Source organism: Ornithorhynchus anatinus, chromosome 8, assembly GCF_004115215.2.
Source record: "Ornithorhynchus anatinus isolate Pmale09 chromosome 8, mOrnAna1.pri.v4, whole genome shotgun sequence".
NCBI lineage: Eukaryota > Metazoa > Chordata > Mammalia > Monotremata > Ornithorhynchidae > Ornithorhynchus > Ornithorhynchus anatinus.
The window spans coordinates 43,394,665-43,422,340 of NC_041735.1; the positions used below are offsets into that span (position 1 = coordinate 43,394,665).

The 27,676-nt window shown below is 41.4% G+C and overlaps 1 protein-coding gene across 1 annotated transcript; it reads left to right on the plus strand.

The window, feature by feature from the left end:
• On the plus strand, positions 1–27,676 carry RAB5A (RAB5A, member RAS oncogene family). The gene is made up of 6 exons (XM_007667437.3): positions 1–88; positions 5,579–5,835; positions 21,297–21,448; positions 22,125–22,247; positions 22,550–22,643; positions 25,999–27,676. Exons 2-6 carry the CDS (start codon positions 5,673–5,675, stop codon positions 26,112–26,114), a joined length of 648 nt encoding a protein of 215 aa, XP_007665627.1. The 5' UTR covers positions 1–88; positions 5,579–5,672; the 3' UTR covers positions 26,115–27,676.

Here is a 27,676-nt window from a genome sequence, read left to right on the forward strand (position 1 = left end):
GGCCCGGCCAGTTTTCGCGGAGCGGCCCGAGGACCGGCCGCCGTCCCTTCGCCCTCCGGACGCCGCCGCCGCCGCGCAGCCTTCCCAGGTAGCCTCCCCATCCCTTCCTCCCGCCGCCCACCCGCTCCCCCGCCAGGTTGGTGGGGTTGTATTATTTTCCTCAGGCCTCACGGGCCGGAGCCCAGCCGGTGGGGGGTGGTGGGGGGGGGGTGTCACCCTCCTGCCGGCTCAAGATGGCGGCGTGGGAAGGGCTGGAGGAGCAAGGACCGGCCGGGGGGGGGGGGAGGGGGGAGAGCGGCTCATTTCCCAGACGCCTTCACGGCCTGAGCAAGAGTGAAGGCGGTCGAAGGGACTGGACCTGGGCAGGGCCGCAATGGCGAGGGCCTCGTCCCCTCTCCCCTCATCCCGTCGCCTTGACGGAGCTCTCACCCTGCGCACAGCGCCTGGACCGGACGCCTCGTCCGCATTCATTCCTTCAATCCTAACTATTGAGCGCTTACTACGCGCGGAGCCCTGGACTGAGCGCTCGGAATGACCAGGTCGGCAACAGACCCAGTCCCTGCCCTTTGACGGGCGCACAGTCTAATCGGGGGAGACGGACAGACGAGAACAGTAGCAAGAAAGAGAGTCGAGGGGAAGAACATCTCGGAAAAACAAAGGCAACTAAGTAGAATCAAGGCGGGGGACGTTTCATTAACAAATAGGGTAATGACAATGTAGACAGTTGAGCAGACGAGTAAGGTGCTGAGGGGGAGGAGCGGGGGGAAAGGGGGGGAAAAGAGGGTTAAGCTGCGGAGAGGTGAAGGGGGGACGGTAGAGGGAGAAGGGGAGCTCAGTCTGGGAAGGCCTCTTGGAGGAGGTGAGTTTTAAGTAGGGTCCGCAGACACCGTCCCGGCCCCACAACGGGCCCCCCGGTCTGAAAGGGGGAAGACAGACCACAAAACAGGACAACGCCGGCCGGAGGGATTCGAAAGCCATCCCTACCATCCCTCATTCGTTCAGTAGTATTTATCGAGCGCTTACTCTGGGCAGAGCGATGGACTGAGCGCTTGGAGTGGACGGTTCGGCAGCAGAGACGGTCCTGGCCCCGCAACGGGCTCCCAGTCCGAAAGGGGAGAGGCAGATAACAAAACAAAGCAGGTCAAAAGGGATTCGAAAGCCATCCCTATCATCATTCATTCAGTAGTATTTATTGAGCGCTTACTCTGGGCAGAGTGCTGGACTGATTATTTAGAGTGGACAGTTCGGTTACAGATATGCACGGGGGGACATAAAGCCTTCCTTTTACTCGACTCCACAAAGGAGGTGAATGCCCCCAAAAGAGCCCATCTGCCATCACGTCATTTATTCATTCATTCAATAGTATTTCTTGAGCGCTTACTCTGGGCAGAGCACTGTACTGAGCACTTGGAGTGGACAGTTTGGCTACAGATATGCACTGGGGGCATAGAGCCTCCCTTTTATTTGACTCCCCAAGGGAGGTGAATGCCCCCAAAACAGTCCATCTGCCATCACATCATTTATTCATTCAGTAGTATTTATTGAGCGCTTACTCTGGGCAGAGCGCTGTACTGAGCACTTAGAGTGGACGGTTCGGCAGCAGAGACCGCCCCTGCCCCACAACGGGCTCCCAGTCCGAAAGGGGAGAGGCAGACAACAAAACAACACCGGCCGGAGGGATTTGAAAGCCATCCCTACCATCGTTCATTCATTCAGTAGTATTTATTGAACGCTTACTCTGGGCAGAGCGCTGTACTGAGCGCTTGGAATGGACAATTCGGCTACAGATATGCATCAGGGGACATAGAGTCTCCTTTTAACTTGACTCCACAAGGGAGATGAATGCCCCCCATACAGCCCATCTGCCATCACATCATTTATTCATTCAGTAGTATTTATTGAGCGCTTACTCTGCAGAGCACTGTCCTGAGTGCTAGGAGCGGACAGTTCGGCAGCCGAGAGAGACCGTCCCTGCCCCACAATGGGCTCCCAGTCTAAAAGGAGGGAGACAGCAAAACAAAACAATGCTGGCTGGAGAGATTCGAAAGTCATCCCTACCATCGTTCATTTATTCATTCAATAGTATTTGAGCACTTTGTGCAGAGCACCATACTGAGCGCTTGGAGTGTACAGTTCGGCAACAGAGAGACACTGTCCCTACCCCACAAAGGGCTCCCAGTCTAAAAGGGAATCAGACAACAGAACAAAACAGGACAAAACAAAACATCGCTGGCCGGAGGGATTCGAAAGCCATCCGTACCATTGTTCATTCGGTAGTATTTATTGAGCGCTTACTCTGTGCAGAGCACTGCATTGAGCGCTTGGAGTGGACACTGCGGCTACAGATATTCAGTGGAGTGCATAGATAGAGCCTCCCTTTTACTTGACTCCACAAGGGAGGTGAATGCCCCCAAAACAGCCCATCTGCCATCACGTCATTGATTCAATAGTACTTATTGAGCGCTTACTATGTACAGAGCACTGTCCTAAGCGCTTGGAATGTACAATTCGGCAACAGATAGAGACAATCCCTGCCCCACAATGGGCTCACAGTCTAAACCGGGGAGACGGCAAAACAAAACAGGACAGAATAGAACAATGCTGGCTGGAGGGATTCGAAAGCCATCCCTACCATCATTCATTCATTCAGTAGTATTTATTGAGCGTTTATGTGCAGAGCACTGTACTAAGTGCTTGGAGTGTACAGTTTGGCAGCAGATATGTAGCGGGGTGCATAGATTCATTCTCTCTTTTACTTGACTTCACAAGGAAGGGGAATGCCCCCCAAACAGCCCATCTGCCATCACATCAGCAAGATCAAGTCCTGTGTGGGGCAGACAAGCATCTAAAACTGTCCACTGCCCCCCTTTAAAAGCCACGCCGGGATAAACTTCGATTAAAAGACAGCCAGCCCGAAGCACGTGGAGCACCCCGGAATGCCAATTCCTGATTTTAAATTCAATCGCATTCATCGAGCGCTTACTATGTGCAGAGCACTGGACTAAGCGCTTGGAATGTGCAATTCGGCAACAGAGAGAGACCATCCCTGCTCCACAACAGGCTCACAGTGTAAACGGGGAAGACAGACTACAAAACAAAACAAGTAAATCTGCACCAGTTCTTCATTCAGTCATATTTATGGAGTGCTTACTATGTGCAGAGCACTGTACTAAACTCTTGGAATGTACAGTACAGCAGGAGATAGACGTGATTCCAGCCCAACAGTGGGCTCACGGTCTAAACGGGGGAGACAGCAAAACAAAACAAGTATATCTTCATTCATTCCATCATTTTTATTGAGCGCTTATTGTGTGCAGAGCACTGTACTAAGCTCTTGGAATGTACAATTCGGCAACAGATAGAGACGATCCCTGCCCCACAACGGGCTCACCGTCCAACTTGGCGTGTGATGCAAAACGTTGGGCCAAGTGAACAAATGCGTTTTTGTTTTTTTAAACGGAGTAACTCGGCTCCTCCCTTTCAGTTGTGCCTCTCTAATGGGGCAGTTCCCGAAATGAAAGTGGTCTCTTGCAAACTCTCAACGCCGGGGTTATTTCAGCTTGTACTTGAAAAGTCTTTGGGGTTTTTTTCGCTTTAGCGAAGTTTGTTTTTTAAACACCTTCGTTGCGTTCATGTGACCGCATCACTTGGAGATCACAAAGTGGAATTGTTCTAAAACTTAGAGTGTACTTAAAATAGCATGTTTTAGTAGAATTGTGATTGAGCCAGTCTCCTATCGTTTGTACACTCAAAATCATTTTACCATTCTTTCGAATGTATGGGCAAATTTTGAGGCATAACTCTTTATGAGAAAATTCGTGTTCCCTTTCCTTCGCAATGCCCACTACAGATCAGATTATTGAAAGGCTTCTTAAGGTTGCTGTGCCTAGCTAGAATAAGTTAAAATGCTATGCTTTTCTCTTATCCAAAGCAGTTCTGTTCATTTTACTGAGTGTCACGATACAAGGGGGGAGGAGGAGTGGTTATTGTCATAAAACTAGGAATATGTACAGCCTTCTTAAAAGGAGGAAAATTCCATTGGTTCTTGAACAGCGATAAACATTGTTATTCCAGTAAAATTTAATTCAAAAAGCCAGTAGGTGAAGTTTGAGCTCAAAAAAGACTTATTAAAAAAACAAAAAAACTACCAACACTCCCCGGTAGTAATCCGGTGTATTCTTATCAGTGCCTGATAAAGGGAGATTTCAGTACAACCAAATAACTACTCTGATAGGTTGTTTTAATGAGATTTGATGATGCACAACTTTAGACTGTATAAAACTGACTGAATTTAAGAACAAAAATGTCCTGCTGAGTCATGCCATTGGTCCAAACAGCAGAGTATTATGTCTTCCAGAGAGGAACCACTTCACAGAACACTGTTTACTAGGTTTCTCCTGCCTAAACTTTTAGAATTATTCTAGAAATTCGAAACCTAAGTTTCTTCTCAGAAGTTAACTTTATCATTTATTCATCAAACTCCGCCACTCAACTAGGGAGTCATATACTTTGCAGGTGTCAGTGCAGTTGTAATTTACAGAACATTCAATTACTGTTTAATCATTGTCTCCAGTAGGCAGGCACCAAACAGGCATTTCCAAGAATTGCTCATGCACATGTAAATAGGTTAATTAATTGTTTGAGATCATGACATAGCTGTTGAACTGCAAAAACAAGGCAGTGCTATATTTTAGTTGAGAGGTTGTTTAAATTTGCTTAAAACATAGTGGGCCTCAGCGTTTAAGTTCTTCCCCTTTCCATTGGAAGGTGGATGTGAAATCACAAACCTAAATTATTTGGAAGTTTGCCTTGGCATTCTTGTACTTGTGGAATGATTCTGATTGTTTCCCTTCTCCATTCTTTTTGTCACAGTTAATCTTGTTTTTTTGTTGTGTTGGTATGCAAGTAGCGTGTTATCACCTTCTCTCCCAGGTATTAATTTTTAGTGTCATTGCCAAGGTAGGTGGCAGGGTATTTGGGAATAAGCACCGGAAACCCCCCCAACCCCCCCGACACACACACACACACACACACACACACACACAAACACACACCACTTGTATCCATGTCTCAAGAGAGTGTCCTCTTCCTATAATATTGGGAGGACAGACCCACTTTTATGCCCTTTTGACACCGTCCAGGTTATCGCAGTGCAGCTGGGAATACAGCTCTTTCCTAAAAAATAAATAGAGTTGTTAAAGGAAGTATAAAGTTAGACACTGTAAGCTGGATGTCTAATTGTTTTAATTGTTACAAATTAACAGGTGCTTCTACATTTTCCGTGTGGCTTCTGAGAGTATTGTAACACTAATGAAATACTCTTTCAAATACTTTGTCCATGGCAAGGGGAGATATGTACGCTGAACATCCTGTCAAAATTGTCATCAAAAATAGCATAAGAGGAAATCGTAAGCTTATAGGTTAAAAACAAATCAAAGGAAGTTACGGTTTTAGTGTTGTGTTGCTGTTAGCGATGTAATGTAAATGTATAGCTTGAGTCTGGGGTTTGTATTAAAATTTGACTCGTTTGGCACTTTTTTGCATTTAATAACTTCTTATAATGTCTTTTGGTAAACAGGTTACTACCAGTAGAAAGAAAAAAACATTAAGACTTGCATCCTGGAATTCCAGCATCTAAGAATCTGAAATTAGGGACTTGAGTCTATTTGGACATGGCTAATCGAGGAGCAACAAGACCCAACGGGCCAAATACCGGGAATAAAATATGCCAGTTCAAGCTAGTACTTCTGGGCGAGTCTGCTGTTGGCAAATCAAGCCTTGTGTTGCGTTTTGTGAAAGGCCAGTTTCATGAATTTCAAGAGAGTACCATTGGGGGTGAGAAGATCTTTTTTATATATTCTCTTATTGTAACTAATTGAGTTCATTGTAGTTCTTAGCCAAGTTTTCACAGTTGTTCGGTCCTGAGATGTTTGCACAGAAACCTCATCTTTCCCAATTCATTCATCTAAAAGTTGCCTCTGAAGAACAGAGCTGCTCTTCAATCCGATACTTTCTGGTAACCCTTTACGATTTGGCAGAGCTTCAGTTAGGACCATAAGTATCTCTGTCCTTTGTGACTGACCAGTAAGGGTTGTGGTTCAATGAGCCCAAGTCAGCAAGAATTTGGGAAATAATGGTGGTGTTATTGAGCCCACCTTAACAATTGGGATTGATATCGCTCCCTCTGTTAGTAGAATTTAGGTAATAACGGCACTCGGTTGCTTGTAGTGATTCTTTGGAGAACAAAATCAGCAATTAACTTAGTATGAAAGACCTCAGCGTCGCTCAGAAGGTATCTGTAATTTACTCTTGGGTCCCTTGAGTAACCACCTGCCTACCTGTGAAATTTTTACATGCCCTAATCCGAGGGTTTTTACTTGATCTCTCTGTGTGCTCTGTGACCCCATGATGTAGCATGGGGTCATGGTCCCTTTTCATTAAGGACCAAGTTTTGTAGATTTCTCTCTATAAGCCATTTTGCCTTTCTAATCAATGGTATTCATTGTGTGCAGAGCTCTCTACCGAGCTCTTGGGAGAGTAGAATACAATGGAGGCATCCCCACGTTCCCTGCCCACAGTGAGCTTACAGTCCATTCATTCATTTAATCGTCTTTATTGAGAGCTTACTGTGTGCAATTAGAAAGTACAATTCAGCACAAATAGGGACAATCTCTGCCCACAACGGGCTTACAGTCTCGAAGTGGGGAGTCGGACATCAAAACAAGTAAACAGTCTAGACAATAATATAAATAAATGTATAATATATAATTTATAGATATGTATATAAGTGCTGAGGGCGGGGCAAATACCAAATGCGCAAAGGTCCCAGATCCAAGTGCATAGATGATGCAGAAGGGAGAGGGAGCCTTCGGCCCAAACTGGGTGGTGGCCCTTGGTTTCTGCGGCCAGGGTCGCGGTGTGCCAGCAGCAAGCAAATAGGAATTTGAAGCATCTTAAAATGCTCTGTTCTACCACCTAAAAGTAATGCCCTGCCCCAGTGTGCTCTCAGTTTTCCCTTCTGATGAAGATGATGAGTGACTGTGACTTGCTACCTCTCACCAGGATCAACTGTTTGCTTACATGGAATGATTTTTGCACAATTTACTCACTGAATTCTTCATTCTAGTACCTCATCCTTTCCATTCTAGCAGATCACATAACTCTCTTACCTATTTTTCTCCTACATTCTTCTTTCGTGTCTACCAATCAGTTTTATGATGTCTTTTTTTCCATGGAGAAGCACTGAAGAGACCTTCCAGATCTTTAACCTCAGCAAATTATAGCGTATCACTGCGGTATGCCAGATGATGGCCTTCAGTCAAAGCAGGGAAGCATAGATTGCATATTATTTATTGAGGCGTCGCGTTGAATATCCCAATGGAAGTTAGCCCAATTTGTAATTTTTCAGTGTATTTCATTATTTGGGCAGTAAATTGTGGTTACCTTGATGCTACCTTCCTTGTACCTTACCGGAGAGTTGATATTGTCTCTAAATTGGACCTTTTTTCAAATGGATAAGTGAAGGAAAGGAGATTTTCATTAAGAATGCATTTACTGCTGTAAATTTGTGCAATTACATTTTAGCATCTAAAATAACTTTGGACTAGAATTCCAAGATTGGTTCCATAGAGTTGATAGAAATAATCCTTGTCCAAAAAAATCTGGAATTGTCAGGTCTCTATGTAAACTTTTGATATAGAATGATTGTGTTTGGAGTGATTGTTTGGCATGAGAAGCAGGCTTTTAAAAATGTGGTGTCCAGAACCTGAAGTAGAGCTCCTGAAATCCACCTCTCCTCTCCACCATGATGAATGAAAAAACAAAGTCGGAGATGGCCCCAGGAAAATGGACTGGTTCCTGAATTGTCACTTGGGAGCATTTGTGTTTCCCTTCCCCATTCTATCTTTATTAAGAGGGAAAGATGTGGTGATTAAAATTTTTGCATTTTTTTTTTAAAAAAGGCAGTAGCATACATCACAAACTTCCTCCTTAGCCTGTGAACCTTTGGGACTCGTAGGCGGAGACAGCGGAACCTTACGAAGCAAACGTGCTCTAGCCCTGACTGTTTAAAAGAGTAAGAGTAAGTCTAAAGCAGCGTATCCCAGTGGAAAGAGCACGGGCCTTGGAGTCAGACAACTTGGGTTGTAATCCCAACTCTGCCATTTGCCTGTTGTACGACCTTGGGCAAATCACTTAATTTTTTGGGCCCGTTTCCTCATAAATTAGGGATTAAGGACCTGTTCTCCCTCGAACAATCAATCAGTTGTACTTATTGAATGCTTACTGTGTGCAGAGCACTGTACTAAGTGCTTGGGCATAACAGTATATGATTCTATTTATTTTGATGGTTTTGATGCCTGACTACTTGTTTTGTTTTGCTGTCTGCCTCCCCTTTTTAGACTGTGAGCCCGTTGTTGGGCAGGGATTGTCTCTATCTGATGGCGAATTGTACATTCCAAGCGCTCAGTACAGTGCTCTGCACACAGTAAGCGCTCAATAAATATGATTGAATGAATATAACAGGCACATTCCCTGCCCACAGCGAGCTTACAGTCTAGAGGGGGAGACAGACATTAATATAAATGTTACAGATATGTACGTAAGTGCTGTGGTGTTGGGTGGTGAATAAAAGGAGCAAGTCAGGGTGACAGAAGGGAGTGGAAGCAGAGGAAAAGAGGGCTTAGTGAAGGCCTCTTGGAGGAGATGTACCTTCAGTAAGGCTTTAAAGTAGGGAAGAGTAATCATCTGACAGATAATGAAAAGGGAGGGCGTTCCAGGCCAGAGGCAGGAAGTGGGCAAGAGGTTGGTGGTGAGTTAGACGAAATCGAGGTACGTTGAGTAGATTGGCATTGAAGGAGCAAAGTGTGCGGGCTGGGTTGGAGTCAGAGAGTAGCGAGATGAGGTAGGAGGGGGCAAGGAGATTGAATGCTTTAAAGTGATGGTAAGGAATTTCTGTTTGTGCAACCACTAGAGGTTCTTGGGGAGTGGGGAAATATTGTTGGAGTGTTTTTGTAGGAAAAATGATCCGGGCAGCAGAGTGAAGTATAGACTGGAGTGGGGAGAGGAGGAGGTAGAGAGGTCAGCAAGGAGACCGATACGGTAATTCTACTTAGACTGTGAGCCCAATGAGGGACTAGGGAGTCTGCCCAACTTGATTCGTCATCTATCTATCATAGTGCTCAGTACAGTGCTTGGCACATAACACTTAACTATTACTACCATGATTATTAGGGGTATCAATAATTGAGGAAAAGGAGAACCAGGATAGTGGGCTTGGCCGTGTCGGAGCAGGCAGTCAAAAGGTGGAAGTGAAAAGAGAGAGGTCAGCAGAATTAAAATTGCCGTGTAGAGAGGAGAAAGGATGGAAGGAAGAAGCAAGAGGTAGGAGGCAGGGAGTAAGATCAACATAAAAGCCTTTGGGAAAAGTGGAGGGAAAAAATTTCAGGCATGTCAAAAGGTTGGAGAGGGCTGGGAGTATTTTAGGATTGGGCAGACCTGTAATTCTAGGTTTATTTGTCAAATAGGAAGGCTAACTTTTGCAGTGTGTGCCAAGGCAATAGAGATCTAATATACCAACCAGATTTGTATAGACCTAGTCTTCAGGTGGCTCTCTCCCAAATCCTTGAATACCTGAATACTTGGCATCTTCTTTGATTTAAAAAGTTAGCGTGATGCCTAACTCCCCAAAGGAGCATTAACCGTTGCAGTAATATGGGAGATCCTTATATGAAAGATACTATAGATGTGCAAAAAAATGTGTTGGTGACTTCTTTTGAGTTTTTTCTGTGTTAGAATCAACATGTCAGAGACATCACAGATATCCTTTGTGCTGGTGACTGTCCCAAAGATTGTGCTTTGTGGCGTTGGGTGGATAAGACTGGGACAGGGCCCTTAAGTAATTTCTCAGGGTACTTAGAATAACTGCTCGAGAAAAGTTGATCAGTTGGATTTGGGAGAGGTAGATTTGGATGGAGCAGGTACTGACAGGGCTGGAGAAAGGTGTTTTGAAATGACAAAGTAGGACCCGGCTTGGTGGGGAGGCAGTGATATCTTTATATTTTCCTTCTAGTGGAATTAACAAAAATCTTAGCAGTCAAAGTCCAACTTAATAGTTTCCAAACCTTCCTTTCCTCTGTACAAAAAATGCACTTTTTATTTTAATAAGGTCTCTATTTGGGAAATCCATTCATAAATTTGTGTAAGAAAAATGAAATTATTCATGAGTCTTTCAGATCAAGAGTCTGTATTCAACATTTAAAGTTTTGGGGGGGTGTTAAAAATATGTATTTGATATCTCAAAGAATGTGACCACAACTAGGAGTAAAAGATCCTGGTGCATGGGAGTGAAGAAAGATTGGTTGCTGGAGTTGTCTTTTATTTCCAGAACCTCCAAAAAAGAGTAATATGTAGTCACTTTCACTTTTAAATACTCCAGGACCTTGAATTAGCAGGGTCCTTTTTTAGGCTTGAAGGAGCTGATCAGAGGGATGCCCTTTGGACTGGTGACAAGCAGGCAGAGTATAAGTGGATGTAGGGAAAAGCAAAAGAGCTGCTGCTGCCTTCCGTCATTTACTGAGTAGGATCAGCTACTGTCGTGGTGAAACATGGCTTCAAGCTATAGTTGGCTGAATGGCAGTCTGGAAAGTAGGAGAAGTAAGAATCAGTTGGCATGATGAATTTTTAATTGTGTTCCCTCTAAAAGATGTAGCTACTTTGTTTAGTTTCTGGGTCTCCTTTTGTTCTTTGAGAAACACTGCACCAAGTAGATGATTTTTACGTGGTGGGAAAGTGAATGAACGCCTCCAAATGACATCCCAGTGCATGGGTGAAGAACCTAGTTTGGACTCCGTTTAGTGTTCGATGAATGTGAATAGTCCCTTAAAGTCGGGTTTGTAGATTGTTAGAAATGCCCACCACAATCCTTATTTTGAAAATCCAGAACTATTCATGAACTTAAGACATGCCATGATAGATATAGATGCCTTTTTCTTCAAATCAGAATATGAGACTGCATTTAGAATTTGTGTTGTTATTTTGAGTTCATAATCCTTGGAATGCTAGTGATTGGGTGTCGTATTTTTCGAGTGACTTTTTGTGCCACTCTTCGCCCTCTGGATTATTTATGGTTAAAGAATTAAATTCCTACAGGTCTTTGGCATATTTAGTGCATTTTTTTCCCCTTCCCCTGTTTTGAAGAGTAGACTATTCTATTTTGTCCGGCTATATTTTTTGATCTGTAAGGAAGAAAAGTGGATGGCAATAGAGTAAATGGTAAAGCTGTCTTTTCCAGGCCAAAGTAGAGTTCTTTTATAAAGAGAAAAAATTGGTTGTTGTAGTCCTTGGAAATACCTTCTGTTTATGATCGTCTAGATAAGGCTGTGGACACAAAACAAATGCCTAAGGAGGAGAAATTGACCTTTTTAAGTCTACTTTATACTCTGTGACCAGGTTTGAGAGATTTTCATACTGCAAATGTAAAAAAAAAAAAAACCACCCAAAAACCATCTTCCACTTGCAAGTTAGCTAATAGCTTTTCTAAAGCTGTTAGAGAGTGTTCCATTAAGATGATTTAAACCACAGGCTTGGCACTGTTTCACAGTTTGTTTTACTGCAACACCTATTGATTAAATGATGGTCACTGATAGTCTGCCTTTTTATTCTTCAAATTACCTTCTTCGTTCTCAAAATAGAACCTTTTAAAGTAAGGCGAGGCAATCTTATTTGGGGATGAAATCTTTGTCCAGCAAAGACCTCAAGTAAAGGGAGCAGGATTGACTGCAGGTGATCATCCCAGACATCTAATCTACTGAAGGGGTGGGGGGGTAACTTCACCTATAAGGAGAGAATTTCCACGTACCAATCAAGTACACAACATTTCTTTTACTATGCTAGAATTTCAAATCACTTGTGTCATCAATCAATCAGTGGTATTTATTAAGCACTTACAATGTGCCGGGTGCTGTCATCAAAATATTTCCTACCACGTCACCTTGTGAAGGGAAAGTTGTATTTTCTTCAAGAATGAACATAGTTTCAGTGTGACTCAAGTATGATTCAGTGTGACTATTGCAACTCCTGGGTGTTTTTCACCTCTCCCATTATCAGAAAAGAGTTGCTTTCCTATGGAAGAAAAAAGCCTTGGATGTGCACGGTTTTCTTAATTCATATCACAAGCATGACAGTGTGTTTAGAAAACACACCTGTTTATAGTTCTGTGGATACAGTGCATCTGTGTACATTTGGGGAGACAGTATGGTGGAGTGGAAGAGCTGCGGCCCTGGAAGTGGGAGGTCCTGGGTTCTAGTTCCAATTTGGCCACCTGTCTACTGTGTGACTTTGGGCAAGTCACTTAACCTCCCATGCCTCAGTTCTAGCCACATTCTTTCCCTCCGCTCCTAGTAATCAGCAGCAAGAATTTTGAGAGCATTCATTCAAACAGTGGTATTTATTGAACACTTAGTGTGTACAGAGCATTCTACTAAGCACTTGGGAGAGTACAGTATAGAGTTGGGAGACAGGATTCCTGACCACAGCGATCTTGACTAGAAACCTCATTAGCAGCAGGGCTCCACATAGAGTAAGCCCTCAGTAAATACCTTTGATGATGAGTGGCAGGCTCAGTGGTTAGTCTTAAGCTCTGGTCATTCCTTCACAACAAATCAGCCTGAGGATTTGTAGTAAGAGTTGACCTTGTGGCTCAGTATTCCCTTGATCCCAGAAGCCCTGGGCCTGGATCGGGAGAGCCACCGTGCCCTTGCCCTACCGAGAGAACGGATCGTGTCCTCGAAGCTGCAGGAAGCACGCGGAGCTGGCCTTCGTAGCCTTTTGTCGGTTCGATACGTTGGGGGAAATCTGAACTTTCGGGGCACCGGTCAGGCAGTTCTGAAAAAGTTGTTGTGTGTGGTATTGGTAACACTTTTTGAGAGTTGGGCTCTTTTTGGTATCTCTTTCCCCCTCCCCCCCGCAATTTTAGTAGTCGTAAAAGTATTTATAAATTATTCACATTGTGCAGAACACTGTACTGAGTGCTGGGAAAGAGTATTCAGGTGGGAATTCTTTGACCTGGAATGCCCTCCCTCCTCACATCCGCCAAACTAACTCTTTCTCTCTTCAAAGCCTCCTCCTCCCCTCAACACTTGTGTATATTTGCACATATTGCTCTATTTTATTAATGATGTGCGTTTATCTATGGTCATGTTTATTTTGATGCTATTGATGCCTGTCTACTGGTTTGGTTTTGCTGTCTGTCTCCCCCTTCTAGACTGTGAGCCCGTTGTTGGGTAGGAATTGTCTCTATCTGTTGCCGAATTGTACTTTCCAAGAGCTTAGTACAGTGCTCTGCACGCAGTAAGCGCTCAATAAATTCGATTGAATGGATGAATGAGACACAGACCCTGTCTCTTAAAGGCCTCACAGTGTATGAGGTCATATGGGAGGTAGGGGAGTACTTGCCCAAGCACTTAGTACAGTGCTCTGCATACTGTCAGCACTCAGTAAATACTATTGAATGAACGAATGAATGGTAGGACCAGAGACAGTCATTTTAGATTGAATTTCTGCAAAGCAGGACTTTCATCTGTCAATTTTAATTGCACTTTTTGCTGGGTAAAGCCTAACTTTTTACATATAGTAATATCCTCAATAAAGTTGTTATGGTGGTGCTTGGAGGGGAGAAAGTGAATTTTTCAAACTGTTCCCAAGTCAGTGCTCTAGAGGATGGGTTTACCTAAAGTAAGGGTACTTTTTGAAGATGATCTGATAGATAAGTTCACATATCTAACACTCCCTCTCCCCTTCCCTGATGCCATGGCCCAGGCCAGCTGATGAATAGGTGGAGGGAGGAAAGACAAAGCTGCCTGCACCCCTGGGCAACAGTTGTAATTCGTAATGGGCCTCACAGACCAATTAGGCAGGCAAACCAACACTTTTCAGCCTTTTTCCTGCAGTACTGCAAGAGCCTGCATTAATAACAAATTATTCTCTCAGTCTAATCACCAGTGGATTCCATGTTCTTTTTTTCAACTGTCAGCTTTGCCCCATACGGACACATGACTAGCCATTAGATGAGTTGGTATTTTCAATCTTTATTAAAATATCTACTGCCCAGAAACCTTTGTTTCTGGTAAGCTTAGTCTGATGATTTTCAGGCATTTGGCCTATGTACCCATATACCTCCGCATGTCTGGTTTAGGCTTTTGGCAGATCTAGTCTATCTGTAAATATCTTTCTAAGCAAATAGTGAATATTTTAAAGGATGCAAAAATCTCATTTAAAATAATTACTAAAGGAATTTGGTATTAGGATTTGTTTGAATGTCCCTAATAATAATGATTGTGGTGTGAAGTGCTTTCTAGGTGTCAAGGATTGCACTAAGCGCTGGAGTAGGTAAAAGATGATCAGGTCGATACAGTCCCTGACCCACCTGGGGCTCAATCTAAGTAGGAGGGAGTAGGATTTAATCCCCATTTTACAGTTGAGGAAATTGGGGCACAGAGCAGTTAAGTGACTTGCCTAAGGTCACACAGTAAGCAGGTGGCAGAGCTGACGTTAGAACCCAGGTCCTCTGGCTCCCAGGTCCCAGCTCTTTCCATCAGTCCACACTGTTCACATTTAGAACTGCCTGGTCCAATTTCCAAAGTGAAAACAGGCCCCTTCTGTTATTGGTCATGGAGGCAGGAGTCAGTCCTGTACTCCTGAGTGAAATCAGCAGGAGGTTGAAAAGCAAGTACTGTTATGGCATTTAAGTACTTACTATGTCAACTACTGCTCTGTGCGCCCGGGTAGATAGAAATTAATTGGGTTGGACACAGTACCTGTCCCACATGGGGTTCACAGTGTAAGAGATCGATCCATATCTGTAGGCTGGGAGCCTGAGCTGCTAGGAAGGACTGGAAGGGTTTGGTGGGTTACTTTTTTGGGCCATCATACTTGATCACACTGAAAGTTTAAATTTTATAAAGGTAGAAGTGAGTCTGTGAACAGGATAACTGGGAATACAGAGGTCTTCTCGTTACTTCGAACTTAATATAGTCAAAACCTGTTGCAACTTTTCTGCTCTACCAGGAATTCTCTTCCCCATAAAGCCAAGAAGTTATTCATAACCAAGTGTCTGTGCATCAGTATTGTCAGATTGGCTTGTTCATTAGCATTTGCAAAAGCCTCTGTAATGCCACAGAAAGGCATAAACTTGGATTATAGATACCCTGGAAAAAATATGACATTTAGGCAAGTACATTGTAAAATATAATTTTGCATGAATATTTGGTTCTAGTTTTCTCTTTCGTTAGCCTTCCGAGACATCTAATGTTAAGTTAAAAAAAATATGGAGGAACTAACAGTCTAAGAAACGTCCATGTGCACTTGAAGTAGGCCTAATAAAATTTATGGTGAACCCCTGCCAATTTGGTGAACTGTAATATGTAGCTAAGCCCATTCTTTAATTTTTGTGTTCAGTATAGCTTTCCCATTCCCTAACCAAAAGTCACAGAAGAATGATCAGATTATGAGTTTGCATTAAAGCTTTAAGAGCTTTCTAGTATGGATAACGTGTTCATAAGAGCAACATTTTAGTCTCACATTTCTTCCTACCTTCAGGATATCTCTGCCTGGATGTTCTGCCAACACCTTAAACTAAACAGGTCCAAAGTAAAACTCATCTTTCCACCCAAATGCCATCCTCGCCCTGTCTTTCCCATCACTGTGGACAGCACCACTGTCCTCCCTATCTCACAAAATTGTAACCTTGCCATTATCCTTGACTCATTTCTCTCATTCAGCCCACATATTCTGTCACCAGAGCCTGTCGGTTCTACCTTCGCAACATTCAAATCCACCCTTTTCTCACCGTCCAAACTACTTGGAGAAGCAGCGAGGCTCAGTGGAAGGAGCACGGGCTTGGGAGTCAGAGGTCATGGGTTCGAATCCCAGCTCTGCCACTCGTCTGTTTTTTATAATCTTGGGCAAGTTACTTAATTTCTCTCTGTCACATTTATCCCATCTGTAAAATGGGGATTAAGACTCTGAGCCCCAAGCAGGACAAGACTGTGTCCACCCTGACAAACTTGTATCTATCCCAGCACTTAATACAGTGCCTGGCACGTAGTAAGTGCTTAACAAATACCATTAAAAAATAAAAGAAAAAAGGAGGAAAATCCCATTTTGTTGTGCTGAGAGTCATTCCTGGTAGAAAGCCCTTTCGCCTTCTCTTCTAGAAGCAGTGTGGCCTAGTGGAAAGAGCATGGGCCTCGTAGTCAGAGGATCTGGGTTCTAATCCTTGTCCACTGTGTGACCTTGGGCAAATCACTTAAATTCTATGTGCCTCAGTTCTCTCATCTGGAAAATGGAGGTTAAGACTTGGAGCCCTGTGTGGGGCAGGCACTGTGTCCAACTCATTATTCTTGTATGAACCCCAGTGTTTAGTACAGTGCCTGGCACATAGTAAGTACTTAACAAATACCACAATCAGTATTATTATTCTCCACAATCTATTCCAAACTTTAGTCTTCAGCCTTGCAGAAAAATTTAAAAAAAGACAATGCCAACAACTTTTTATTAACTGGCTTACAAAATTCCCACCTCACACTTGTCGGTCCAAGAGCCATTCCCACATTTGCTCTTATGAAATCCTTTTAATATGAGATGCAGTAGCTTACCAAGAAAAACCCCATGGTAGGTTGCATTGGTAATTTGTATTAATCGACTGTAGGATGACATATGAGTGTAGCCCAATTTTTAAGGTGTGAATTTGCATCAGTCTGCTTGGCATCCTGATCTGTCACCTCTCTACCCCCGGATCACTCTTGTGCTTGGATTTGTACCCTTTATTTACCCTACCCGCCTCCCCGCTGCAATGATGTACGTGTCCATAATTTAATGTCTATCTCTCCCTCTAGTCTGTAAGGTCCTTGCGGTCAGAGAGCGTCTCTGACAATTCTGTTGTACTCTCCCAAGTGCTTAATACCGTATTCTGTGCACTGCAAGTGCTCAATAAATATAACTGTGTGTCTACCAACTTTTATGTTGTTATATTGTACTCTCTCAAGTGCTTAGTACGGTGCTTGGCACACAGTTAAACATTCAATAAATTTGCTAATTTGCTAATAATAATTATGGTATTTAAGCACTTACTATGAGCTAAGCACTGTTCTAAGCACTGGGGTAGATACAGGATAATCAGGTTGTCCCACCCGGGGCTCCCCGTCCTCATCCCCATTTTACAGATGAGGTAACTGAGGCACAGAGAAATTAAGTGACTTGCCCAAGGTCACACAGCAAACAAGTGGCAGAGGTGGGATTAGGACCCACGTCCTCTGACTGCCAAGCCCGTGCGTGTTCTTTCCACTAAGCCACGTTGCTTCTCTAGGTGGACACTTCCATACTGGGTCAATCTAGTTGATTCTCCTACCTGTACTTTTGTTCTGACAGTGACATCACAGGATGCCTGGGGGAAGAGAGTGTTGATGGCCCTGCTTGTCATCCAGTGTTTTAGGATTGTTCGTTCTTCGGTCCCTAACTTTTTCCTCTAATAGCTCAATTTGGACCTGTCACCTGGGTATCTATCTTAAACCTATTTCCCTAACTTTTCCTACTAACTTTTCCTAATTTTTCATAACGCATCTTGCCCTTGGAATTACCAAAGTTCATTTTGAATTTGTCTAACACTGTCCCAATTAAACTGAAAGCAGAACTCTGCTTTTGTACTGTCCCAATCACCGGTGCCCTCTTCATGGGTGTGATAGAGGTAGGGAACATATCTATGAGCTCTGTTATATTGTACTCTCCCAAGTGCTTAATACAGTGCCCAGCACACAGTAAGCACTCAATACAATCGATTGATCCCCATTGCTTCTTTGTGAGAAACTCCCAGACTTGCTTCATCCCAGGTAGAGACCTGACCCAAAAAGATGCAAGAGTGAATTTGTAGTCAGCCCTTTAAAACTTGTCCTCCTCCTGGTCCTCGTATCCCCCCAGCCCCAAATCCCTGCCCCATAAAGCTGACACCACCGCTCCCAAGCGCACAAGGTGCTCAAAAAATACTATTGCTTGAAACTGGCCTCCCCACTGTCCTGACTACAGCTGAGTTACTGCACATTCCTTCACCCTCTTAACACAAAACTGAAAGAAGGAACAGGTTTTGTCTCATTTTGCCAAATCAACTATCGAATATCCTGAACCCATTTGTTATCCTTAGTTATACTACTTTCACACTGGTGATCAGGACCAAGGACTTCCACTATTGAAATGTTGGGGAAAATGCAAAAACGTTGTTCAGTCTGTGTTTCCAAGTGCTTAGCTAGAATTGTTAGCATGGGAAAATAACCCTGAATTTGGTTGGAAGAGCCTGACTTTGTCATGGTATTGTCGGATTGCATTTGTAAATCTTATTCATAATGTGAAAATAAAATTGCTTCATGGAGATAACATAATAATGATGGTATTTAAGCGCTTACTATGTGCCCAGCACTGTCCTAAGTGCTATTTTAAGGAATTTCTACTAGCATAGGGTATAACACTGGGGTAGAAACAAACTAATCGGATTGGACGACACCCCACGCCCCACATGGGGCTCACATTCTTAATCCCCTTTTTACAGATGAGGTAACTGAGGTACAGAGAAGTTAAATGAATTGTCCTAGGTCACCTTGCCAACAAATGGTGGAACTGGAATTAGAACCCAGGTCTCTCTGACTCCCAGGCCCATGTTCTATCCAGTAGCCAGTGCTACCTCTCACTTTCTGGAGTAATGTGTACCTTTTTTTGGCCTCAAAAATCTTCTTGTTGCTGTTGTCTTGTGCTGTCAAGTCATTTTTAGTGCAGTATGCTATTCAAGAGAGGTGAATTGTTTAAAAGATTCCTTAGAATTTTTTTTAAATCTTTGAGTAGTGGACTCTGTGGCTTCAGTGACTATAGGTAATTGAAATATCTCATTGTTAGGAAATTCGAGCACATTCAATCTAGCTGATGATTTGGTCTTGAAGTTGATGTTCCTAAGCTGTAGCTCTTGAGCTCTGGGCTCAAGTTTTACACTCTTAGAATCAACAAACTTGGATTGTTAAATCAACCTGTTTGGTGTTTGAACTGTAATACTGTGACTACATGAATCCAATGAGCGAAGTTTAATATTAGGTTTAAAATGTTCCCGGAATTCATGTGCTGGAATCTCAAGCAGTACCTTATTTGTTAGGACTAGCTGATAATACTTTTTTTTACGAGCTAGGACTGGTTCGTGAAAGCAAGGCAGTTTTTTCAGTGGCTGCATCTCTGTAATACCTTGAATTTTTATAGCACTAGTTTTCCTAAGTCCTTTTGAGTTATCTCATTTTGGCCCTCATAAGTGCTTTCTGAGTATACAGCTGATGGATGCTCCTGTTTGGAGGTCCTGGTAGTTTCACATTCCCCCTTTTTGCATTGCAGTTTGCTTGCTTGTTTCCTGCAACCTGTCCTGAGGTCCCCCAAGGGGGCGGGGGGGGTGGGGTGGGGGGGGGTCAATCAGTGGTATTGAGTGCTTATTATGTGCAGAGTTGTACCCTCTGGACTGTAGTAGGAATAGTCCCCCCAGACTATAAGATTGTTAGGACAGGGAATATGTCTGTTGTATTGTTGTACTCTCCCAAGCACTTAGTACAGTGCTCTGCACACAGTAAGCGCTCAATAAATACTATTGACTGAGTATTGTTCTGTTCAGAGCGCTTGGGAGAGTACAACAGAGTTAGACATATTCCTTGCCCACAATGAACTTATAGTCTATGAAGAATGAAAAGGCTTAAATGCTTTCGTGAACAGGTGGAGTTGCAAAAATCAGAGTTCCCCAGAGGGTTTAGTAGATGAAGTGGTTTTATAATAGGATATATTCCTGCTGAAGTAGTTGGCCCACCAAGTCAGGCCAAATAAAATAGGTGTACATGGATAAAAGGGTTGGTGGGATGTTAAATGTACACTTTAAGTGTATGGTACAAGTAGTTCATTTTTCAGAAAGGCTTATACTTTTTACCTTCACCAAATGACACTTTTAAGAATTTATCCAATCAGAAGGCCGTCCTTCTCTATAATTGTTCTCCAAGGGCAGGGACTGTGTCTCTTAATTTTGTGTGTCCCCAGTAGCGGCCTCAGTAAATACTGTTGTACTGATTCTTGTCCATCTGACTCTTTAAATCTTTCAGCCAGTATTTATTGAGCACTTACTGTGTGCAGAGCACAGAGTTTTTGGGAAAGTACAATAAAATTTGTAAAATGATTCCTGCCCTTGAGGAGCTTACAGTCTAGCTGAAGAGACAGACACTAAAATCATCCACTTAACTACATATTTGCCTTTGAGTAAACATCAGACAATTTATTTTTACACAGAGTCTTTGACTGAAGGGATGAATTGATACAGCTGACTTAAAATATGAAACCAACACTGTCTTACAGATGGGAATTTTTTTCATTTTGTATTATTTTAAGAGGGATATTTAAGCTTCTGAGTCCTAACATAAATAGTATCTTAATCATCCTAGTAGCTCCCCATTGCTTCTTAAATAAAACAAAATCTCCTTGCTTTTGGCTTCAAGCTAACTCTTTGCTCTCCTTCCAGTACGTCCCACGTCGTGCTCTTTGTTCATTCTAAGCAAACTCTTAACTGTCCTTTTCTCAAATCTCATATCTGACCTGTAACTCCCACACTTTCACAACAGCCCTTCAACTTCCCCAAACCAAGCCCTACCCTCTTTCAAAGTTTTCGTAAAGAGCCCCTCCTCACCATCACCCCCTACCTTATTGTCATAGCACCCCATCACATGGAACTCAAAATTTCTGTGAATAGATATTGATTAGTTTACTTGTAATATATTCTCTTCAGTCTAGCCTAAATGTTTATTATTTAGATCTGCTTTGTTCGCCAATAAATACCTTGAGGTTGGGGATTGTGTCTCTTTATTTTTGTATGCTTCACCCCAACCTGAGACAGTGGTCTCAACACATAGTAGGCACCTATGAACTCGAACTCTGTTGATTCTTGATAAAAAAAAAATTTTTTCTGAACAGTGTAATATCAAACCGACATATTTCTAGATTAGGAAAATGAATTTCGAATGACAGTCAAATGGGCTAGAGGAAAAGGTAAGGTTCTGTCTAAAGACAATCCTTTGCTCTTAACTTTTTAACATTTTATTCTTCCATCTCATCTTGCCTGAATCTCAGGCTACTATAAAATGTAAAAATATGTATTCTATGATCTTCTTACTGGAATAGTTTACTGAAAAAAAGGAGACAAAATGTGGCTAACTCACCACCTTAGTTTTTTTTTTTCCATCTTTCAGCTGCTTTTCTAACCCAGACAGTGTGTCTTGATGACACAACAGTAAAATTTGAAATATGGGATACAGCTGGTCAAGAACGGTATCATAGTCTAGCACCGATGTACTACAGAGGAGCACAAGCAGCAATTGTTGTCTATGATATCACAAATGAGGTAAGTATAAAGTTCAGAGCATGATGATTATACCGTGAATCTTTAGGATGTAGAACCATTCCAATTGTGGTAAATTCTGAAGAACTCTAGTAAGATAAAAAGTCCTGAAGCCTTCTGAAGGAGGCTTTAGCCCAAGAGAGGATGTATAGTTTTTGTTAGTTGATAGTGAATTATTTTATCGGCCCTTAAATGGGAGAACCTAGTACACCTACTGAACATAGTGGGAATATGTTGCCTTCTCTTCATATGAAAATGTACTAATGCTATTTCTACCATTTTTGATGTTCATGCACATTCAGACCTGTGGGCAATCTGCGGTCCTGTAGAGGGGAGGAAAGTTGGAGGAATAAAGAATTGCTTTTAAGATAAAGAGGTTATTTGGATGTAAGGCCCATCTTTTGGTAAAATTTATCTGTATTCTTGAGAGCAGAACCCCCCTGCCCCAGAATGAAAGTGTAACCAAAATATGTTCTAAGTACTAACGTGAGTACTCTCAATTGTCAAATTTTTACATTAGCACTGCAGTTAGTTTTACATTTGTGAGTGAAACTATGTTTTCTAAGGAAAATTGATGGCTTCTGGGTGCAGCTGTGCTAAACATTATTGAAATCAGTGATTTTATCCATTATACTAAAGGTCGTGGCAGTGTCTGAAAGCTTTTATTTATTTCTAACAGGAATCCTTTGCAAGAGCAAAAAACTGGGTTAAAGAACTTCAGAGGCAAGCAAGTCCCAACATTGTAATAGCTTTAGCAGGAAATAAGGCTGATCTAGCAAATAAAAGAGCCGTAGATTTCCAGGTACGTACCTAGCTCTACCTTGAAGGTAGCTCTTCTGTACCAAGGATTCTGGTGTATTGGTTGAATACAAAGTTTATTCTTAGAACACATCCCGTAGTAAAATTGTTTCATTCAATTACGATTCTCCATTTTTTGGATAAAAGTCTCGGTGTAAATTTAGATCACAACTAGTTGTAGATCAGATTTCTTTGCAGTATGCAGCATCTAGACACATTATCTCCTTGTGCAATTTTTGTGTTTGTGTTCTCCAATGAAGATAAAGTCTGTAGCAATAAACCAAAAATAAAGTGTTTGTTTTATAGGAAGCCCAGTCTTATGCAGATGACAACAGCTTATTGTTCATGGAGACATCAGCTAAGACATCAATGAACGTAAATGAAATATTCATGGCAATAGGTAAGATTAACTTTGATGTGAGAGCCCCTTTTCACTAAAAACTTAAAAAAAACACAACCCCAAACCCTAAAACATAGGGAGAACATCTGATTGCTTTTTCTCTAAACTCTTGGACCCTTTGTGGCATCCTCTTAAAAGAGTGCCTTTCCTCCAGCTAGGCTTTAGATAATTTCTGAATTTCAGGCCAGTCCAAATTATTTTAAGGTAAACTTTTAAAGGCCAACCATACATCTTGGCACAAACTAATAAACCTCAAGCTAAAAGAAATTAGGCTTGGGAATATTTTAATGAAAATCAGAACCATGACCTAGTTCTACCTCTGTACTATCATGGTGCTATTACTCAGTGCTGTGATAACATTCCTGTTTAGCTAAATATGGAAATGGTAATTAAAACTGTTGCTAGATGTTCATTATTTTCACCGACTGGTATTTGCCAACCCTGAGTTATTCTTTGGAATGCTTCAGCCCTCCACCGGCCTAATAATTCAGGATTTCTCCTAAATCTAGATTTTCCCATTTTGAAACTGGTGTTATTCCTATCATCCCTTTTGTTTTGAAAGATCAATTTTATTCCAGCAACCAGACAATACTAAGGCTAAGACTACGTCTACTATATTTTAACTATTGGATATATAAACCAAATAAAAATTGCTTTATAGGGGAATACTGGAAGAAATTTAGTTCCAAATTTAAATTTAGTTACATTACAATGGGACTCTACTATGGAAGGGTTTTTTTGTTTTTTGAGGGACTACCTTGTCTTGGAAATGCTGGTTGTTTTGATGAAGATGTCAGATAAAACAAAGGTTTTACTCCTAAGAAAAGCAGAGTCTCTCCAAGCCTCTTGTTACATCATGTCATGAGGGTATCTCCACTGAACCTGGAAGGCCAAAGTCTGAGACAGAAAATGAGGTTGTTTTCTTCCAATAAATTGGTCAGTTAACACACATTTATTAAGTATCCAAGACTGCATGAAAAAGTGAGGACATTTTCTTCCTGGGTGATTGGCATGTAAAAAGGTATGCAAGATCCCTCCCCTAAAAGACCAAACTTCTGTGGCTCCACACCAGGAAAACGGCTAGAATTTGCAATAATGTTAATTGGTACTGATGCGAAAATAGTTTAGTGTCCTTTCCACTTCCTCCTCCTTCACTTCTCTCTCTGTTATTCCTGAATTTACTTTAAAATCGTCTTATGTCCATAAATCACAAACTGTACCAAATGTGAGCTCAGAGGTTTTTAAAATGCATTTTTAGGATTCCCAAAGCTAGGGAACATGTGATACAGAGGAAAAATGGTATCTCTTTTGGTGTGCTGACCAAGGTGACTGTAAAACTGCCAGTGTGGAACAGAAGAAAGAAATTGGCAGTTTATCATTTTCCAAGTCAAAGGGTTTGAGTGTCACCTTAAAATAATACAATTTACCCTCCAGCTCTGAATTTCAAAAATGATACAGTGCAACACAAATCTGCATAAATAAAATCAATCAACTCATCAGCAGAGTACTGCATTAAGTGCTTAGGAAAATATAACACTTTCAAAATGTAAACCAACAGAATATGACTTCTAGAATATCCTATTCAAGGATCTGCATATCACAGCCATAGCTGGAATACCAAGAAAAGTTGAATATGAAATTCCATAAGTTTTTTTTGTCTGCTCACCATGAAAAGTCAGTTTATTTGGGGAGTATTATGTTCCTTCCTTAGAAAATGTTTCTGCTGATTCTAGAAATAAAGAATGCCATATCTAGACTCACTTGAGGGTATTTTGTAGAGGGGAGGGTTCTGGGAAGCGTGGCATATGGGAGAAAATCCATTAAAATTTTTGTATTTAAGATGCTGATTTTTAAGACGAGGACATTATGAAAATAAGTCAATTTTTGCTTTCAAGGGGAAGCCACAAATCCACCCTGCAGTTGGCTGAGTTTTCACTTGTTGGCTTTTGGCAATTATTCATGTTTCCTTGCTTACCTAGTAACATTCTCATCCTTCTTCTAAAACCAGAAAAATATTTTCCACCCCATTTTTAACTTTAAAGGTTGTAATTCTCATTTGCGTTTTGAAATTTTTTTGTAATTTTTTTAAGGTAAAAATCAGTGCCAATCTTATTCTGTAATCCTCTGACATCTTTTTGAGTTCACATGTGACTTTGTAATTGATGTCTTTTAAGAAAATTTAATTATGCTTTTCTGGCCACTAAATGTATAAAGCCAGAGGTGCCATATTAAGCAGCACTGGTCGATGTTGGAAATTATTTTAATTTATGAAAATCTAAAGTGTTCAGCCATCAATGAAGTTGCTGTTTCCAAGAGTCCAGTCATAACATCCTGCTCAGAATGTGGTTTAAAAAACTTTTAATTTATAGAGAAGGTGTGGATTTTTCAGTTTTGGGAGGAAAAAAAAAATCACACAGGAAGTTATTGAATTCAGTCCTTTTTAATGGGGTAAAATCAAGTTTACATCTTTTTTTTAATGTGAAACAAAAATTCAGGTTTTTTGTTAACTTTTTTCCTCTGGATTTCCTGGCCAAGGGGTCCTCTGCCGAAGGAACTGAAGAAAGAGGGAGGCTATAGAGGAGATACTGGAAGTGGCCGGAGGTGCTTGCAGCTGGGATTCTCAGAATGAAACCTTTGGTGAGGGGTGGACTGGAAAAGAGCAAATGCAGCAGCAGTCATTTAATGACAATAATATTAGTAGTATTAAGTGCTTATTGTGCACCAAGTGCAAGGGAGCCCTGAGGGGCTGGGAGAACAGATATCTCCATTTTCACAGATGAGGAAACTGAGTTTCGGAGAAGTTAAGTGACTTGCCCATGTTCTCACAGCAGACAAGTGGCAGAGCTGGGATTAGAACCCAGGTCTTGACTCGCAGTCCTTTGCCCTTTCCACTAGGCCAAGCAGCTTCTTTTCTGTTGTCTTCCCGTTCCTGCCCTCAGCCCCCACCCTGTTTGCGAGCGAAAGAGTTGTATAAAGCCAAGGGGAAAGAAGAAACAGGGAGGGCTTGCCAAGGTAAAAGGAGCAGAGAGTAAACAACACAAGAACAGAGCTCAGTTTGTGGGGATTAAACCATAGGGATAAAATTAGAAACTGAAATCTGAAACACTGTGTATTCTGCAGACAGTATTCATTTATTCCCACAAGTCACCTTAGACTAATAAGCTTCTTCAGTGTCGCTTATTCATTTCCATTTCTCTAATCACTGAAAAGAATGCTCGGAGTACAGTCTATTGATTTTGCAAAAGTAGAAAAGTTTTCTAGTTGAACTGTCACCTTAGATAAAATGTGTAATAAGGTAAGTCAGAATTTGAGCCAAATGAATCTTGATGTTGATTCTTCATTGGTCATTTTTCAGCAAAAAAGTTGCCAAAGAACGAACCACAGAATCCAGGAGCCAATTCTGCCAGAGGAAGAGGAGTAGATCTTACTGAACACACACTACCAAGCAGGAGTCAGTGTTGTAGTAACTAAACCTTCAGTGGCAACTGTCTGGAATATTCTTCTGCTTCCTACTTGTTAATAACAATGGAATTGGAGCATTTAACCTGACCCAGTATGACTTCCAAAATGGAGAAGAGACTTATGGCATAGTCAAGTTTCTAATACAGAATTATTTTATGTGTTTTGAACTTAATTTTTAATAACATGCATGTGTCACTATTTGACTAATGTTTCAGTAGAAGGAAAGAAGGAAGCTGCAATACACTTGTTTCCTGGGAGAGTTGGAAAAAGAATCAGTTGCCATTAGGGAATATAGAGGACTTACTTTATGGACCTCAACTAACCAGTTAGTTCCTCCAACCCCAGTGTCGATTACTGTTATAATAATCTATGAATTGGGATTCCTCAATTTGTGCTTTTTCAAAATTATTTCTAGAAGCAGGGTCTAAAAATACTTCATCTTATCTACAGTATTCTTGCAACCAGTAGTTTGTCTGTATATCTACAGTTTAAATGTACATTCCACATTTTCATAGTCTAACTACCAGAAAAAAACAAAAACCATAAAAAAAAGTTTAACCCATCCCATGTTTGCTGGAAAGAAATGGACTTGAGTTGGTAAACTGCATTTTAACAATCCTGTTTCAAAAGGTATAAAAATCAAGTTTAACCTCATTTTCTCTTAGGAAGATGTAAAGCAAGTAATGCCACTTTACAGAAATAGTAGTGTTTCCCCTCAAACATTTAAGGCTGTAACTAAAATGAAATAAACCGGATGTCTGGGATTTTTATTTAATCACTGCTGCCCATTTTCAGAGATTCTTCTCTTCTCCCCCGACCCCGGACATAATCTAGCCAGTGCATTAACAATTATGTACGCTCAACATGATAATTTTAAATTTGGATCTTAAATGTGTTGTAAATAGAGTACTGCATTCTAGTCTCCATTTGTTTTAATACTCTCGGTAATATTTAAGGGTTGTTTAAAAGTATACCAAATGTACAGTAACTAAAACTGCTAATTATTATTTTTTTTCCCCTTGTTGTGAGGAGGGGTTTTCAGCTCAGTTCTTCCTCTATGGCTAGAACAATGGTAAATGATGCTCCTGTATCTGTAACATAAGTAAGTACTGCTATCTGTCAGTAATGAACTCTGCAGCCTCGTTCTCCAAAGCCCATTTTATTTTGATCTGTCCCAGTATATTGCACTAATTCTTTTAGTTATTTTCATTATATGAAATCTACCGAGTGTGTCAGAAAAGATGATTTAATCTATTTAAATGTTGAACTGCTAGCAGAAACTTACTTATGCAGATTGTAAATTTGCAGTAATTGGAGCTTAGCAAAGAAAATGACAGTTCACCAGTGTTTAGTTTTATATTGAGGTGCTCAGGTTTGAATAAAGTGGTATAAAAACAGGAAAGTATTGATCAGCATGTTTTTCTTACTATAAACAGAAAGTGATTCTTTAGCAGTTTTCCTTATATATTCTAGAGAAGGCATTAATGTTTTCCCAGACATACTGAAAATAGGGTTATTTCATTCTGTGGTTATAATATTCCAAATACAGTACAATATGTTCTCTTATGGTA

Coding starts and splice junctions, on each gene's coding strand:
- RAB5A (XM_007667437.3), top strand. CDS start 5,673: ATGGCTAATCGAGGAGCAACAAGACCCAACGGGCCAAATACCGGGAAT. Junction 5,836..21,296: donor TCAAGAGAGTACCATTGGGG/GTGAGAAGATCT, acceptor TCCATCTTTCAG/CTGCTTTTCTAACCCAGACA. Junction 22,644..25,998: donor TGAAATATTCATGGCAATAG/GTAAGATTAACT, acceptor GTCATTTTTCAG/CAAAAAAGTTGCCAAAGAAC.